Below are 15,014 nucleotides of genomic sequence, written 5' to 3'. Positions count from 1 at the left end.
GCAGAAGACAGTGGCAAGTCCAGTTAAGGATGCTGAACTAGAATGGGGACAATTGCAGTTTTCAGGAAAAGTTGAGAGATAACATTGAAGGAGGATGGATCTAGCAGTTCTCAAGAGGGAGGAAGTGGGGACACTGCCATGGAGGATATCAGAATTTTGGAGGAAAGGAGGAAGAGTTTAAAAAGGGCCATGGATTTAAAACTACTGAAACCTAGACCTAGACTGAATTGATTCTAAAGCTAGATTTCTATGGACGCACAAGAGCTTGTTGTGGCACCTTCTGGCCACTAGAGGGCGCTGTTAGAGAGTAAGCAGCTTGCCCTCTAGAAAGCGCTCCTTGGAGATGCTGTTGGTGGGGACTTCTTGCTGCACTGATTGTATTTCAGTGGACGTCCAAGGTGAAAGAGATGCCACAAACTCCACACAGCATTATTTCATTCCCTATTCAAGCTGACATGTATTCTAGGGAAGCTGTTACATGCACATACACAACCTAAAATCCTAGAGCAGCAACTGTGATTTAAAAAAAAAAAAAAAAGCATGTACTTAGTTGGCTTCGTTCTAATTGAGGCAGGAATGTTCTCTTTGAATCATTCTTTCAGAAATAGCTGTGTCTCCTATAGACCCATTCACTCCACAGATATTTTACTAAGCCCCTACTTTGAGCATGACTCTGTGCCAAGTGCCATGATGAACACAGATGTAGAACGCTCCATATAAAGAACCTGCTCAAGTGTTCTTCATCCCTATCCTCCTGAAGTCCCCTCCCACTCTGGCTGGCTCTGCTCCTACTCATATGAAGAACTCCTCCCAGACGCTGCCCCAGAGCCTGCCAAAGTTGAGGGGGAAAGCCCTCCATTTGTACGGTCTGAAAGAGCTATTACTGCATTCTGTGCTTCTGGCTCACAAGAAGCTCATCTGTCCAATTGTGTTTTCGAAAAAGCAGAAGCCCCAACACAGAAGAAGGCTCTGTGAGGTGGGGCTGAGTCATAATTAAAGCACTGAAATGCCGGTTTTTATCTACCCAACTAGAAATGATGATTCCACTTCTCAGAATCCACCCTCAGAGTGAACATAGTCATTATGACCTGGCAGAAACAGGGTGAAAGATTTTAAACCACCTCAGTGCCCAAGAATGAAAGTATAGGTTGGGGTACACCCATTCCAAGGAATATTGTATAGAATTTTACACATAGTAAGTGTCTGATAAATATTTGTTAACAAATTAATTTTTAATGTTTTCAAAGAATGGTAGTAATGCTTCTTAAAATGTTGTGTGAAAAGAAAGAAAGAACTGTAAATATGGTACCATAAGCCCTGCAAATACTATGTTTATTCTTTAAATTTACAAAACAAGGCTCTTCATTATAGTTGTGAAATATTGCCCACAATCAGAAAATAACAAAAGCTTTATTTACAGACCCCAGCAAGGTCCCAGTGCTTGGGTCCCCCAAGTATCCGGGGACCCTGGGTCCCTGACAACCCTCTTACCAGGGGGCAGGCCTCGCAGGTGGTCTTCCTGCACTCCAGCTTGAATCCAGAGATGACTCCCACCTGGATGGTGCAGCGGCAAGTCGTGCACACATCAATCATCAGACTTTTTCCGGGCTGAAACCAGAGGCACCAGGGTCAGGCCTCCCAGCACGCTGCCCCCCTGACCCTCCCACTCACCTCAGCTGTCTGCCTTAGGAGAGGGGGCCCGGTGGCCAAGATAAGCCATGGCCCTGACACTCCTCCTGTGTCCAGTGCCCCCCTCCCTCCCTGCCCTCCCACCTCATGTATGGCAATAGTAAATCAGAGCTTTTATGCCGGAAAGGGAGCCTGAGCAGTGGGAGAGGGGAATGGATTGAAATGTGTGTCAGGCCATCAGAGTGCTTCTCTGCACACAGAAGAGATGCTTATGAGGCTGAGTGGAGGCTGGAAGGTGAGGCCCTAGAGAGTCAGCAAGATGGCGGGAGCCTGGGTACCAGGATGCCCCGGAAGCGGGAGGCAACAGAAAGTGGAGGATAGGACTCCCTGCCTTCTTTCATTTCCACTTCAGAATGACTGAGCTGTCCACCCTTCCCACAGTTACAACTCTCCTAGAAAAGAAGGCTTACCCCAATGATGGTGCCATTGAGCATGCAGGCCTCCAGGGGCTCTGGGGGAGAGAAGAAAGTGCAGGGCAGATCCCCTCAGGGTCTTCTCCCAGTCTGGGCCCCTCTCCTGCATCTGCAGTCCCTCGCCCCACCCCTCGCCCAGGTGCTGTGGGTCCTAGTGCCAGAACCACAGTGGCCTTGCTCCCCCCAGGCCTGCCAAGGAAGGGCAGGCAGCCTGTGAGCAGGCAGCCCACAGTGAGAAGATCCTTCTCCCCCGCGTCCTCAAGGGGACAGACTTTTTAAATGGTCCACACTTAAGGAGTGAGTGGGAGGGCACTTGGGCTTCTGAAAGAAGGAAATGCTACTCTGGAAACTTTAAGTTCCAAAGAATTCCAAGCAGGTGGTGAAGAGAGTCGCTATTTTGTGTGTTTGTTGGCAGGGTTGGGGTGGGAAGTTGGAGTACCTTTTCCCAGCAGAGGAATCACAGTGAATGATTGAGAAGTCTACCACTCACTAACTCACACGAGCAAATGGAGGTCCATTTCCAGTGGTAGAAAGCCACCACTGAGCACGGTGATGACCTTCAGGAAACTGTAACGTTTCTCTCATCTTATTTGCTTTCCCACAAAAGCATTAGGAACAGATAGGAGGACTTTGATTCTGCCCATTTCCCTGAGTTGCTGAAAAGGCAAAAAATTCAGGAGCCCTTAGCGGACAGAGAGGCTTAGAGGTGGGGCCCCTGGACACACGCCTTACCGCAGCGACAGGTGGGACAACACTCTGAGGTCTTACAACTCAGCTGGAAACCCATGGGGCAGTTGGGGACATCCAGCTGGGGGCAGGAGACATTCCTCTGTTGCACAAAGACCTCTTCCTTCACGCGGACACACTCATTGATGAGGCAGGGGTTGTCAGGGGAGGCCCAGTGAGAGCCAACCTGCAGTTAGAGCACTAGAGTTGATCAAGGCTGGGGCCAAGGGCCCCATGGGGGTGTGCTGTTCTCTCAGGGAGCTGATATGGGCTCTGGGGATGAGCCCCAGCTTAACGTCTAAGTCCCACCCCTAGAGTAAGACCCACAGAGGGAATGAGTATGGGTCAAAGACACCCAGGGACCAAGACCCTCACCCAGAGCCATGTGTTCTACAGACACAGTCTTCACCATCTTAGGGAAGCCTCGGGACACTCCCCTCCGTCCTGGTCACTAGCTGTGAGCTGAGCTCAGAGGCTCTAGGGCACTCTGACCGAGAAACGGCAGCGTGGGCTGACACAGAAGTGATGTGGAAAGCGAACTCCACCCACTTCCTAGCCAGGTGCCTCTTCCCACTTACTCCTACAGGGAAATAGCAAGAGACTAGGGATGCTGGCGTCTGGCCCCCACAGCCCAGCAATCTGTCCCCGGGGCGTCCAGGCCTGTGGATGAGTGGCCCGACCCAGGGCAGGGCAGCACTCAGAACCTGTGGAGCTTTGGGGCAGTGGTGGGCCTACCACACCTGCAGGATGGTGAGGCTGTCCCATAACAAGCACTCAGGGGAAGCAGACCTCAGAGTCACAGGTGAACAGGACACAAATCCCCCCGGAGTTCACAGGACTCTTAGGGAAGGAACCGGGCCTCTCCCCAAATCCACCAAATGGGAAGTCTGAGGCAATCTCAACTGTCCCTATAAAGGGCCAAGTAACCCCAAGGAACATCTGGATAATACCATAGCCAGATGCAATTCCCTGTGGGGATACCAAAGGGTGGGGGATGAAATCAAAGCCAGCCATGGACCACAGGGTGGCCAACAAAGCTGGTCAGGTCACTACCCTCCTTCCTACCCAGCCTGGGCCCCAGACCTACATTCTTCCAGTGAGACTGGGAGTCCCCCCGTGGTGAACCAATGACCACCTCACAGGCAGATGGCAGACACCTTCCACAGCACTCGCCTTCATGGATGACGTAAGTGAAGCCCTGGAAAAACACAAAGGACAGAGATTAGACAGCCCAGGAGCAAAGACACGGGTGTTCTTATCTACCCTGTATGTGTCCTGAGCCTTGGGGATTTGCAGGCCAGTTGGAGTGAACATTTTCATCTCTGTCTTCCACCAGCCTCAGGATCATGCTCAGAAGTGGTTAGGAGGAGTCCACCCCTGAGTCGCTAAGCTAGGTCTTACACCAGCTGAAGAGACATAACTCTGCCCTCTGAAAGCTTCCAGTCTCAGACCAGGATCCAGTCCATGGGAGTATTAAAGACAGCCCAGAACTCACTCAGCAGCAGCTAGCTGGCCTGATCTTTATCATGGCCAAATCTAGGGCCCCTTATTGACTGGGGAAGAACAGTCAGGATGCCTGGGATCTAGTCTCTGCTCTTACAAGGATAACCACCTATACAAGATGAGCACCTTGACCTCTCACCAACGTGCAGAGTTGGGTTTCCCCTGGTCACTGCTTGATATTACCTAGTGGTTTATGGGCACAGTAAGATAAGAAAGTACACAGATTGGTCTTTTCCAGAAAGTCTGTCAGGGAGAGCATGGTCCTACAGGTAGGCCAGCCTATCTTGCCTCTTGGAGGTCCTCTCATCTGGCCAAAGCCAGAAAACTGAAATCCTCCACGGAAACTCTGAAGCAATATACAAAGAACAGGCAAAACAATGCTATGTGTGTTTGTCCCAGGAGCCATGGAAAGAGAACCCAGGACTGTGCTTCATCTTGGAGCTCTGTCCTTGAGAGAGAAGGAATGACTGCAGCTGTTCAGGATGGGTGTGGATGCCAAGCCTGCTCTGCTCCACAAGCACACTCAGAGCAGGGCCGAGTCAGGAGATGCACACAACACTGGTGCCTCTCCCTGGGGGGAATGCAAGCACTCCAGAGAATTGGCTCAACCTCACACCATCTGCATGGGACCTACTTACATCCCCACCTGCGTCACAACAGTGCCCACTGAGCTGTCCCCAGTCTTTTATCAGCTGAGGTTCTAATCGTTTATTGTGCATCTATGACGTACTAGGTACTTTGGAGGAGCCAACAAATTAGGATGGTACAATCTAGACACCTTCCACTACAAGCAGAATGTACAAAGTGCCATAAAAGAAACAAAGCCTCAGGGGAGCACAGAAGAGAGTCGTTAATCCCGAGTCACTCTTGCGTGCCTCTCTCAGAGTGCTGAGTCACCTGGATTCGCATAATCTTTCTGTTTGTTGCTGCCCCATCCCACGCCCCCATCATGGGCAAACATGTTGTCCATATGTTGGCTAACTCCAGACCAGAGGCCTTGTTCTCAAAACCACACCAACTTCTCACATTTGGGTACTCCTAGCCATACCACCAAATTTCTTGGCTGCCATCTTTCTAAGATTCCCTCCATGCCTCCAACAGCCACATCTTCTTGATAAGCAACCAGGGTTCATCCCATATGTCACCTCTCCTTCTTTTCCCATACTCCTCCAAATCCTCTAGCTTACATCTGCTCAAAAATCTACATCTCACACCTTCTCCTTACTCTTCTCCATCCTGTCTTCACTGGTTCCCCATTTAAGAATGGAACTAAGCAGAGGCGCCTGGGTGGTGCAGTCGCTTGAGCGTCCGACTCTTGGTTTTGGCTCAGGTCATGATCATGGGATGGAGCTCAGTGAGGAGACTGCTTGGAATTTTCTCTCCCTCTCCCTCTGCCCCTCCCACTCCTGCTCTCTCCCTCTCAAGTAAATAAATAAATCTTTACCAAAGGAAAAAAAAAAAAAGAATGGAACTAAATCCATCTAATATCCACCTAATCTGAAGACAGATGCCCTGAGAATAAATCCCTAATGTATCTAGCAGCACAATCCTTGCAGCACAATTGCCACAGCTGACATAGAGGTGGGAGGCATAGAGCTCTGGTCCCTTGTCTCTTGGCTGCATCACACCAGCCCTTGCAATGCTGGTGTTGCCAGTACACTAGCCCATTGGAATGGGCCGTGGGCCAGGAGTCAGGACACTCCCATGGCTACTGGCTTCCAGTGAGCTGTAGAACTACGGGCAACTTCATTCCCTGTGCTAATCCTCTGCTTCCTATCTGGCAAGTGGAAAGAGCAGCCCTGCCTCTTCTTCCTTCTGGAAGAGAATCATAAGGATAAATAAAATACAATGCATGATATTCAGTCCCTCAGAACAGTTCCCAAGGTTCCATGATTTAGTCTGATTCTGGAATCTAAGGGTAGGGAATCAAGCAGTCATAAGCCTTCAAAGAAAAGCTCTTCCAAGATTTATTCAAAGGAATGGGAATTCCTCTTGCTGTCAACATGGAAGGAAGGCCATATGCATGTAGGCCCACCTACAAAATTCCATGGGAACCCTGCAATGCCCCTTGCTAGCTTTACATTTTTCTGACATGAAGAGCTGAGAACTATGGAGGTGATTGGGGAAAGTCTATTTCTGCAGACTTTGGCTTCAGAAAAGAAAAATCAGAGGGCAATGGTAATGTTATTCTTTTTTTTTTTTTGGTAATGCTGTCCTGGGTTTGCTTGTTGTCACAACCTAGACAGCAAATGAATTCAGGTAAGTGAGCCCAAATGTCTCTGGAGTTGGACCGGAGCTGAGACTACCCTCCTTGAAGAATGAAGCCATCTCAATTCCCTGAAGCTCCCACCTCAACACATCGCACAGTCTCCCACATCCCCTCAGCTTGAACTAAACCACGAGGCTGCCTTCTCCCCAGAAGGTGTAAACATTCAGTCTCTAAGATAGACATGTCTCTAAGACAACCCCTTGAGCAATTACACAGTCGCGAGATCTAGACATGGGGCCACCTCCACCCACTCCCCTGAGCTCTGTACCCATCTTCTTTGTGAAATTGCCTCCAGCACCACAGCCTTTAGATAGCCGAGTGTATACCACATGACCTGCACCCTCCCTAACAGTTGACTGGACCAGAGTGGGCACTGCACAGAGGACCCAATTCCTAGGCTGAGCTGAGCCCATCAATTTTCTTCCTGAGAAGTTACTCTATGGAACACAAAGATTGAGTAAGTCAGATTAGCCAGGGCTGAACCCTAGGTCTGCAAAGCTGTGTTGAGTTGAAGCCAGATTCCATAAAGCCACGTGCAAAGGAAATCTATGAGAAAGCAAAACTTCCCCCCAGAGGCAGTCAGCCTGCAGATGGGCAGAGAGAAGCAGAGACAGGGGCTCATGGGACAAATGAAGAGAAATGTTGTATGACTGTAGTGCCCACTCACATCTCCTGCATTTCATTTCTGAGATTCCCTGTCTTTTCCATAAATCTCCTTTTAATATTAGCTAGCTTGAGTGGAGTCCGTTCTTTGCAATCAAAACTCCCTACTGATACACAAAATATATTGGGTGCTGGGGCACCTGGGTGGCTCAGTTAGTTAAGCGTCTGACTGTTGCTTTTGGCTCAGGTCATGATCTCAGGGTTGTGAGATCAAGCCCCAAGTTGGGTTCCATGCTCAGCATGGAGTCGGCTTGAGATTCCCCCTCTCCCTCTCCGATTGCCCCTCTGTTGCCTCGCACTTTCTCTCTCAAATAAATAAAATCTTAAAATTATATATATACATACAGACACTGGGCGCTGGTTTTATAAAAATGACCTCTAAGTAGCACTCTCTTGCTTGATAGCAAGTTATTTCCATCACCTTCCATGGCCTGTGGGAGGGGATGGAGACCGATAGGTTTCCAAAACTCAGTGTCCCCAGTGGACACACCTGGATACCACCACATCATCCTCTCCCAAGGGTGCCTTGCAACTCCACTCCTCCTCAGTACCAGCAAGGCAGGTAGAGAGCAGATGAACTGAGTAGACCCTCCGACTTCGGGATTCGTACTCAGGCCCTCCCTTCCATCATCAAACCACCCACTTCCAACCCAGCATCAAAAGCATTAGCTCCACTGCTGTTATGAAGACAAGCACAAGACGTATGTCCTTGTCTGCCCCGGCTACTCCTCTCTTACCATCATCATCTCCTGATACCATTGAAGGGATAATAATAATAGCACCAGAATTTGATCCACAATTTTCCTGGCACACCATTTCTCCCTTCTTTCTAGGGTCTCATCAGTCTGAAATGTGCAAGAATAGAGTGCCCCAGAGCACACAGGAGCCTTAGGGGGCAGGCCACCACCAGAAGAATTAAAAACTGAATTGGGGCAGCAGGGATCATGTTTCCTGTCCTGCAAATTATAAACGTGGTCTGAAAAATCACCAATCCATAGACACACTGTAGGACATTGAAACTGGGGGGAAACCTCAGAAAAATCAGAATGTGTGTCTGTTCTAGGGGCAGGCTGAAGTGATGTCTGAAGGGGAAGACATGGGAAAAAATCAGGTCCTCCTTTGTAGGCATTAAATCCAATTTCTACTCAAACCAACTCCACAGCCCTCTGGACTCAAGACCATACAACAGACATGGCCATTAGCCAAGGACGGACTCACAGAAGGACGGACTCACAGAAGGATGGCATAACAATCCTCACACCTTCTTTTCACTCAGCCCCAGCCCCAGCCCCCTCCTTCCCCTCACCTCTGGCCTGGAACCAGAAGTTACTAAAGAGGCTTTCTTGCCCCTTCCTGGGACCGCCGTCCCCCACCTCCTGCCCAGACTGCTCCAGGCAGTGCCCAGCCCCTCTGCGCCCCTTACCGACCGGCAGTTGTCCTCACAGGGCTTCTGGGAGCACTGGGCCACACGCAGGCCCATCACAGAGTCCTCCAAGTCAGTGCAGGTGCACACGTCACAGCCCTCCTCCCAGAACTGGCCCACAGGGTAGATGGTGCCTCGGTGGACACACACCTGCAGACACAAGGTTATGGTGAGTGAACTCATTCTGTTCATTTCAACAAGAGGTTAAGAAGCACCTACTGTGTGTTGGAAGCTGCTGTAGGTGCTGAGAATATAGCAGTATGAAAACCAACATGGTCTCTGCCCACCTGGAGGGATGTTTATGAAGGTTTTGCCCTCTGCCCTTCCCTGCCCACCAGCCTTAGAGAGCCATCGCCGGTGTATGCTAGTGGCCCCTAGGGAGTCCTTCTTGGACCACAGGCTCAGAAATAACTCACTTGGCTGCCTTAAGCCAGTTTCATCACTGCCTTAGCTGCGTTTAACTCCCTCCCATGTCACACAGGAAACTGTTCCCTAATCCTCACACCCAGTGTAGTCCTTGGACTTAGCACCCATCCACACATAGCCCTCTGTCGCATTAGGAGTGGGCTGAAGGTGAGCAGGGGCTATGAACGGGCACTCCCCTGAGGCCCGAAGATGACAAGGAGCATACAAGGAAAAAATCTGGGGCACAGAGAATGGGATATGTTTGAGAGACAAGGGATTCTACTTAGAAAAACTATAGGCTACAGAAGGGATATGGGAAATGAAGTTACAAAGGTTGACTGGGATCAGAGTATGTAAAGCCAGGTTGAACATAACACTCAGAATTTATTCTGTAGGAATGAGGCACTGTTTGATCAGGACACTTAATGATAGTTTTGACGTAATCCCAAATCTGCCCTCTGAAGCTATGAACAGGTCTCCACCCTCATTCACACACATCACAGCAGTACAAGTATTTATAAGCCATTATCCTTTACCTGTTCGGTCTCCCAGCTGCTATATAAGGAACTTATGGAATGAGACCCCTTATTCTTCTATTAAGAAGCCTGCTAGAAAATGTTACCACCCACAATCTCACTTCCAGGAACCTATCTCAAAAGATACATTGCCCAAAATACAAAATGACAGATGTACAAAGCTATTTGTTACAACATTATTAGTAACTATGTTATTATGCCATAGTACCTTTCACATAACAAAATAGTAAATCAAAAAGGAAGTAAAACCAAGCCCTAAAAGTGGAAGACAAACTGAAATATCTGATTCACTAGGTATCAAAGCAGTGGCAAGATCACACAAGGAAAATAATTACTTCAAATAACTTTAAAAGCCAGGATTTTGACCATATATCCCTAATGGGTTCTATTTCTAGGCTAAATAAAGAACTGCAAAGAAATCTTAAACCTCTCTCAATTGTTTTAAAATTGTTAGCAATAATATTGGAATTGTTATTTTTGAGACTATTTTAGGCATCTTGTAATATAAAGCAAAAAACTAATTATGTCAATTATGTTAAGAGGCCAGTATTTGCAACTTAGAAGAGAAGTGGTAGAAGTATAAATCAAAGAAGTTAAGTAAAACCTTACATATATTTTGAATCTGAAATCACTATGAATGCATGAGTTTTATCCTCTTTCAAATGCATTTCTAAGCTCTAATCACCAAAAATGTCTGAAGGAAATGACAGCCCGTAAGCAGCAAGCATCCAGGGAAAGAGAACCATGGCTTCTCCCTAGCATTCACTCCAGGGCTCATTGTCAATAATCCAGCAGCTGCCAAGTGTGCCCAGGTCTTCCTGCTGCAGTTCTGGCTCATGATAGTTCATCTTGGTGCATTCCTCCCCCATAAGACTGCTACTTGCATTTACCAGCTATACCATCCCTTGTCTTTACTGTATTCCATTTATAAACAATTATCTTCTATATACTAGCAAGATCATAAGTCATCTGCATCTTACATTTCTCCCATAACACCTAACAAAGCACCAGCTCTGCTAGAACATAATTGTTGCTCAGTAAATATTGGATGGATGGATGGATGGATGGATGGATTGAAGAAAGGATGGATGGATAGATGGACAGGCACATGGATGAATTGATAGCAATTAACAAGTGAATAGAGTAAACTATTAACTAATAATTCATGCAATCATATTAGTTCCTTAGCTAACCTACAAAATAAGCTCTTTAATGGTGGAGACCGTGTCTTATAGTTTGCTTGTAAACTTAGCACCTAGCCATGCTGAGAACATGGTAGGTTCTCTCTAAATACCTCCCGAGCTAATTAAATGTCCATTTAGGCTGTGATGGAATGCTGACTGCTCACCCACCATTAAAGCATTCGGTTTGGGCAGGAGGGGAAGTTTAGGTAGGCAAATAGTTCACGAGGAGCCAATGTTTGGCCATCTTCCCAGTCAGAACGAAGCAGCCCCTACCTTGTCAGGGAAGCAGGTTGTCGTGGTGCAGCCACAGTCGTTGGTGATGGCCGAGGTCAGGTACCCCAGAGGGCAGCTCACCGTGGAGTTCACACAGTTGCAGGCACACTCGTACTCATCACAGCATTGGGTCTTCCGAAGGGTTGGTGTCCGGTGCGGGGGGCAAGAGGGCGGGGACTCCCTTCTGCACTCGTCCTTCCTGCAGGCTGAGGGGCAGCACGAGGTGATGCCCCCATCCTGCCTTGCTGGGCAGTGCATTCAGCCAGGGTTCATAAGTATTCAGCCTTGATATAAGATCCCAGGAAACTCCAGACCCAGACTATTAAATCAGAAATGCCCGTGAGCCCAGCTTGGGGGCTGTGGGATTTTTCAATCATACCAAAAAGCAGTTAGTCTGCAGGAAAAATAGGAACATTAATCAAAAGGAGAAATGTGAAGCTAGGAATTCTAATGGAGGAGAAGTGAAGGCTGCTTGGGTCTCCACTCTGTGAAGAAGAAGGGTCCTTCCAGCTATGGAATCTTGGAGACAGCAGACATAGAATCTCTAAGACCCAGACAAGCCCGGGCACACCATGAGCTGGCAAGCATTCTTACAGGCTGGGAGCTTCTGGGACCCCTGCGCCAGCTGGGTACCTAGAACAATGCCCTGTAGTTTTAGATCCTCCAACAATGTTGAACGAAAGCATGCTAGCAACCCTGTCAAACCCACAGTGTCATTTTATTTTTTTTTCAAAGATTTTATTTAATTATTTGAGAAAGAGTGAGAGAGCGAGCATGAGAGCATGGTGGGAGACAGAGGGAGAAGCAGACCCCTCGATGAGCAGGGAGCCTGACGCAGGGCTTGATCCCGGGACCCTGGGATCATGACCTGAGCCAAAGGCAGATGCTCAACTGACTGAGCCACCCAGGTGCCCCGCCAGTGTCATTTTATAAATGCCAATCCCCTCCCTGTGTCCTTTGCCTGGTCCCAACTTCCTTCAAATACAATGAGGCCTCCTCTTACCCTCCAGGTCTTACTTCTAGGAGCTCAAGTGAGACTCTAGATCAACAGGACAGGAACTCCACTTGACATAAAGTGGGTATTCTCAAAGGCTACATATGGAATTGTGTTCCTTGCCATGTCTCACTTTAACCCAGCCTTATGCTATTTGGTGATTCAATAGATACACAAAGGGGGAGAAAACTGACAGATTTGTTTGGGAATAAGATCTAGCGATGAGAACAAACCAAAGGAACATTCCCTCCCCTCAATGGTGTGTGGGAGGATGGGAGTTAGTAAAGGTTGGATCTGGAGGCTTCTCCATCTCAGGCCCAACTGTCTCTTAATGCAGCTCAAAAGGGAGGTGCCACTCTGGAAAACAGTATGGAACTTCCTCAAAAAGTTGAAAACAGAGCTACCATACGATCCAGCAATTGCACTACTGGGTATTTACCCCAAAGATACAAAAGTAGGGATCCGAAAGGGTCCGTGCACCCCGATGTTTATAGCAGCAATGTCCACAATAGCCAAACTGTGGATAGAGCCAAGATGTCCATCGACAGATGAATGGATAAAGAAGATGTGGTATATATATACAATGGAATATTATGCAGCCATCAAAAGGAATGAGATCTTGCCATTTGCAACGACGTGGATGGAACTGGAGGGTATTATGTTGAGCGAAATAAGTCAAACAGAGAAAGACATGTATCATATGATCTCACTGATATGAGGAATTCTTAATTGCAGGAAACAATCTGAGGGTTGCTGGAGTGGGGGGTGGGGTGGCAGGGATGGGGTGACTGGGTGATAGACACTGGGGAGGGTATGTGCTCTGGTAAGCGCTGTGAATTGTGCAAGGCTATTGAATCTCAGATCTGTACCTCTGAAACAAATAATGCAATATATGTTAAGAAAAAAAAAGAAGAAGAAGAAGAAGGTAGCAGGAGGGGAAGAATGAAGGGGGGGAAATCGGAGGGGTAGACGAACCATGAGAGCCGATGGACTCTGAAAAACAAACAGGGTTCTAGAGGGGAGGGGGGTGGGAGGATGGGTTAGCCTGGTGGTGGGTATTGAGGAGGGCACATTCTGCATGGAGCACTGGGTGTTATGCACAAACAATGAATCATGGAACACTAATGATGTAATGATCTAAAACTAATGATGTAATGTATGGGGATTAACATAAGAATAAAAATAAATAAATAAAAAATTTTTTAAAAAGTCACATTTGTCTGAACTATAGAAACGCTTCCATTTACACAGACATTCTACACCCAAATTACTGAAACATCTATCATCTTATTTGATCCTAAATAAGATCCTAGGTAATGGGAAAAGCAGGGATTTTGATCTTTATCACCCAGAAAAAGAATATGAGGCCCAGAGAGGGTTGAGCAAGACCACAATTAGTTGGTCTTCACAACTTTACAGGATGCCTTTGGAGACTCACCACAGAAACTGGTCCTCCTCCAGTCAACACAGACCCCCTTGGTCCGACAGAGGTGGGCATACAAGGCGATCACCTCACACACCTGCTCCTGGTGGCAACTGTCTTGCTGGCACATGGCGTAAAAGGTGGTTGGAGTGAGGACCTTGTGGCACTCAGCAAACAATTCTGAGAGGAGGACCTGGCAGTGGGAGTTGCTGGAGACGGGACACTGCTCCCAGGAGACCGGTTGGCACATCCTCCCCGGCTGCTGCACGGTCCATTCCTGGACGAGCACTCTCCAGTCTGTGGTGACCGTGCCATCCCTCAGCATAAAGTCATTGGCTCCGTTCTCGTCACAGATCCCTAGACAGATGGAGAAAGGCAAGATTGGTAGCCCTGGGTGCCGACATATTGATGTTGGAGACCTGGCCACTCTCCATGCCCACCAGCTTCTGAACCTTACAATCAACTGGACCCAGAAATACAAGCAGCCAAGAGTCCTGAGACTAGAGCAAAGGAGAAAGTTCTCACCACAAAGACCATACGTCTTTGAAGCAAAGGTCTTGGGGCTGAGCTGCAGCTGGAACTCATTGTTTCGTGGAGTGAACGTGAAGATGTGGCCAAGATGGTTGAGTCTGATCTCATACATGATGGTGCCGTAGACATTGATTTCCATGTCCCCACCCACATATGGGACAGGGACCAGTCTCCCATTCACTGTCGGCTGTCCAAAGAAGACAGTGATTCATCAGTAGTCACACAATAAGGAATCCTAGAATTTCACTCTTAGCTTCTTCCCAAAGTTACCGACAGTTCCTACTCTCAACTCCAATGTCATCCACAAACTCTGATATTTGGCAGTAGCTCTTCTAAGGTAAAGGAGCGTTGCAGAGCTTGACAGAACAGATTATTAGAATCCTTTACACCCCTCCTAAAAAGGTGGTGCTCTGCTGGTGAGGCAGAAGGTGGAGTCCCTAACAGACACACCGGCTAAAACCAACCAGCAGCGGAGGCTTCTTCGAGGTTCTGTTGCTGCCTTGCATGGGACCCAGAGAAAACACCCCTCACCTGCATATCGCTGTGGAGCTCAACTGAGAGGCCGTCATGCTTCACCTCGATGGATTTCATGCAGGCCTGCCTCACCCCAGGGCTGCAGGCACCATTATGGAGAATCACCTCCAGGTCCTGCTCCTTGTTTTGAAATAGGACATATGAACAGCTGCCAGTCAGTTTGAAGTTCTGCCCATCAAAGGTCACGATGTGCCGGGTAGAGCTGCCCATGCACACACCTGGATGGGGAGAGCAAAGGACGGATGTGACGTTCTCCAAACCCCCATAAGTGCAAAGAGGCAGGTGTTACCAAGCTGCACAACAGTTAACAGAACTGAGCGCTGAATGGGCCCTTTGAGGTCATGCAGTCTAACTTCCTCCTTTTTACGGATTAGGGAACAAATTCTGAGGGATAGAGTAGCTTAGGTAAGTAACACTTGGCCAGTAAATATTTTTCTAGAGAAGGTTT

At 48.1% G+C, this 15,014-nt stretch overlaps 1 protein-coding gene across 1 annotated transcript in view; it reads right to left on the bottom strand.

Annotated features, from left to right (window-relative positions):
- Positions 1-15,014, bottom strand: part of VWF (von Willebrand factor) — a 124,228-nt gene that overhangs the window by 8,891 nt on the left and 100,323 nt on the right. Inside the window, exons 35-43 of the mRNA XM_044915225.1 lie at positions 14,564-14,784; positions 14,027-14,219; positions 13,517-13,858; positions 11,085-11,329; positions 8,687-8,836; positions 3,916-4,026; positions 2,835-3,015; positions 2,100-2,140; positions 1,492-1,608 (exon numbers count right to left, since the gene is read on the bottom strand). Coding sequence (XP_044771160.1) covers positions 1,492-1,608; positions 2,100-2,140; positions 2,835-3,015; positions 3,916-4,026; positions 8,687-8,836; positions 11,085-11,329; positions 13,517-13,858; positions 14,027-14,219; positions 14,564-14,784 — 1,601 coding nt within the window. The remainder of the gene's footprint in view (positions 1-1,491; positions 1,609-2,099; positions 2,141-2,834; positions 3,016-3,915; positions 4,027-8,686; positions 8,837-11,084; positions 11,330-13,516; positions 13,859-14,026; positions 14,220-14,563; positions 14,785-15,014) is intronic.

This window comes from Neomonachus schauinslandi, chromosome 5, assembly GCF_002201575.2.
Source record: "Neomonachus schauinslandi chromosome 5, ASM220157v2, whole genome shotgun sequence".
In the NCBI taxonomy this organism is placed as follows: Eukaryota; Metazoa; Chordata; class Mammalia; order Carnivora; family Phocidae; genus Neomonachus; species Neomonachus schauinslandi.
This window is presented reverse-complemented; position numbering and strand designations above follow the sequence as displayed.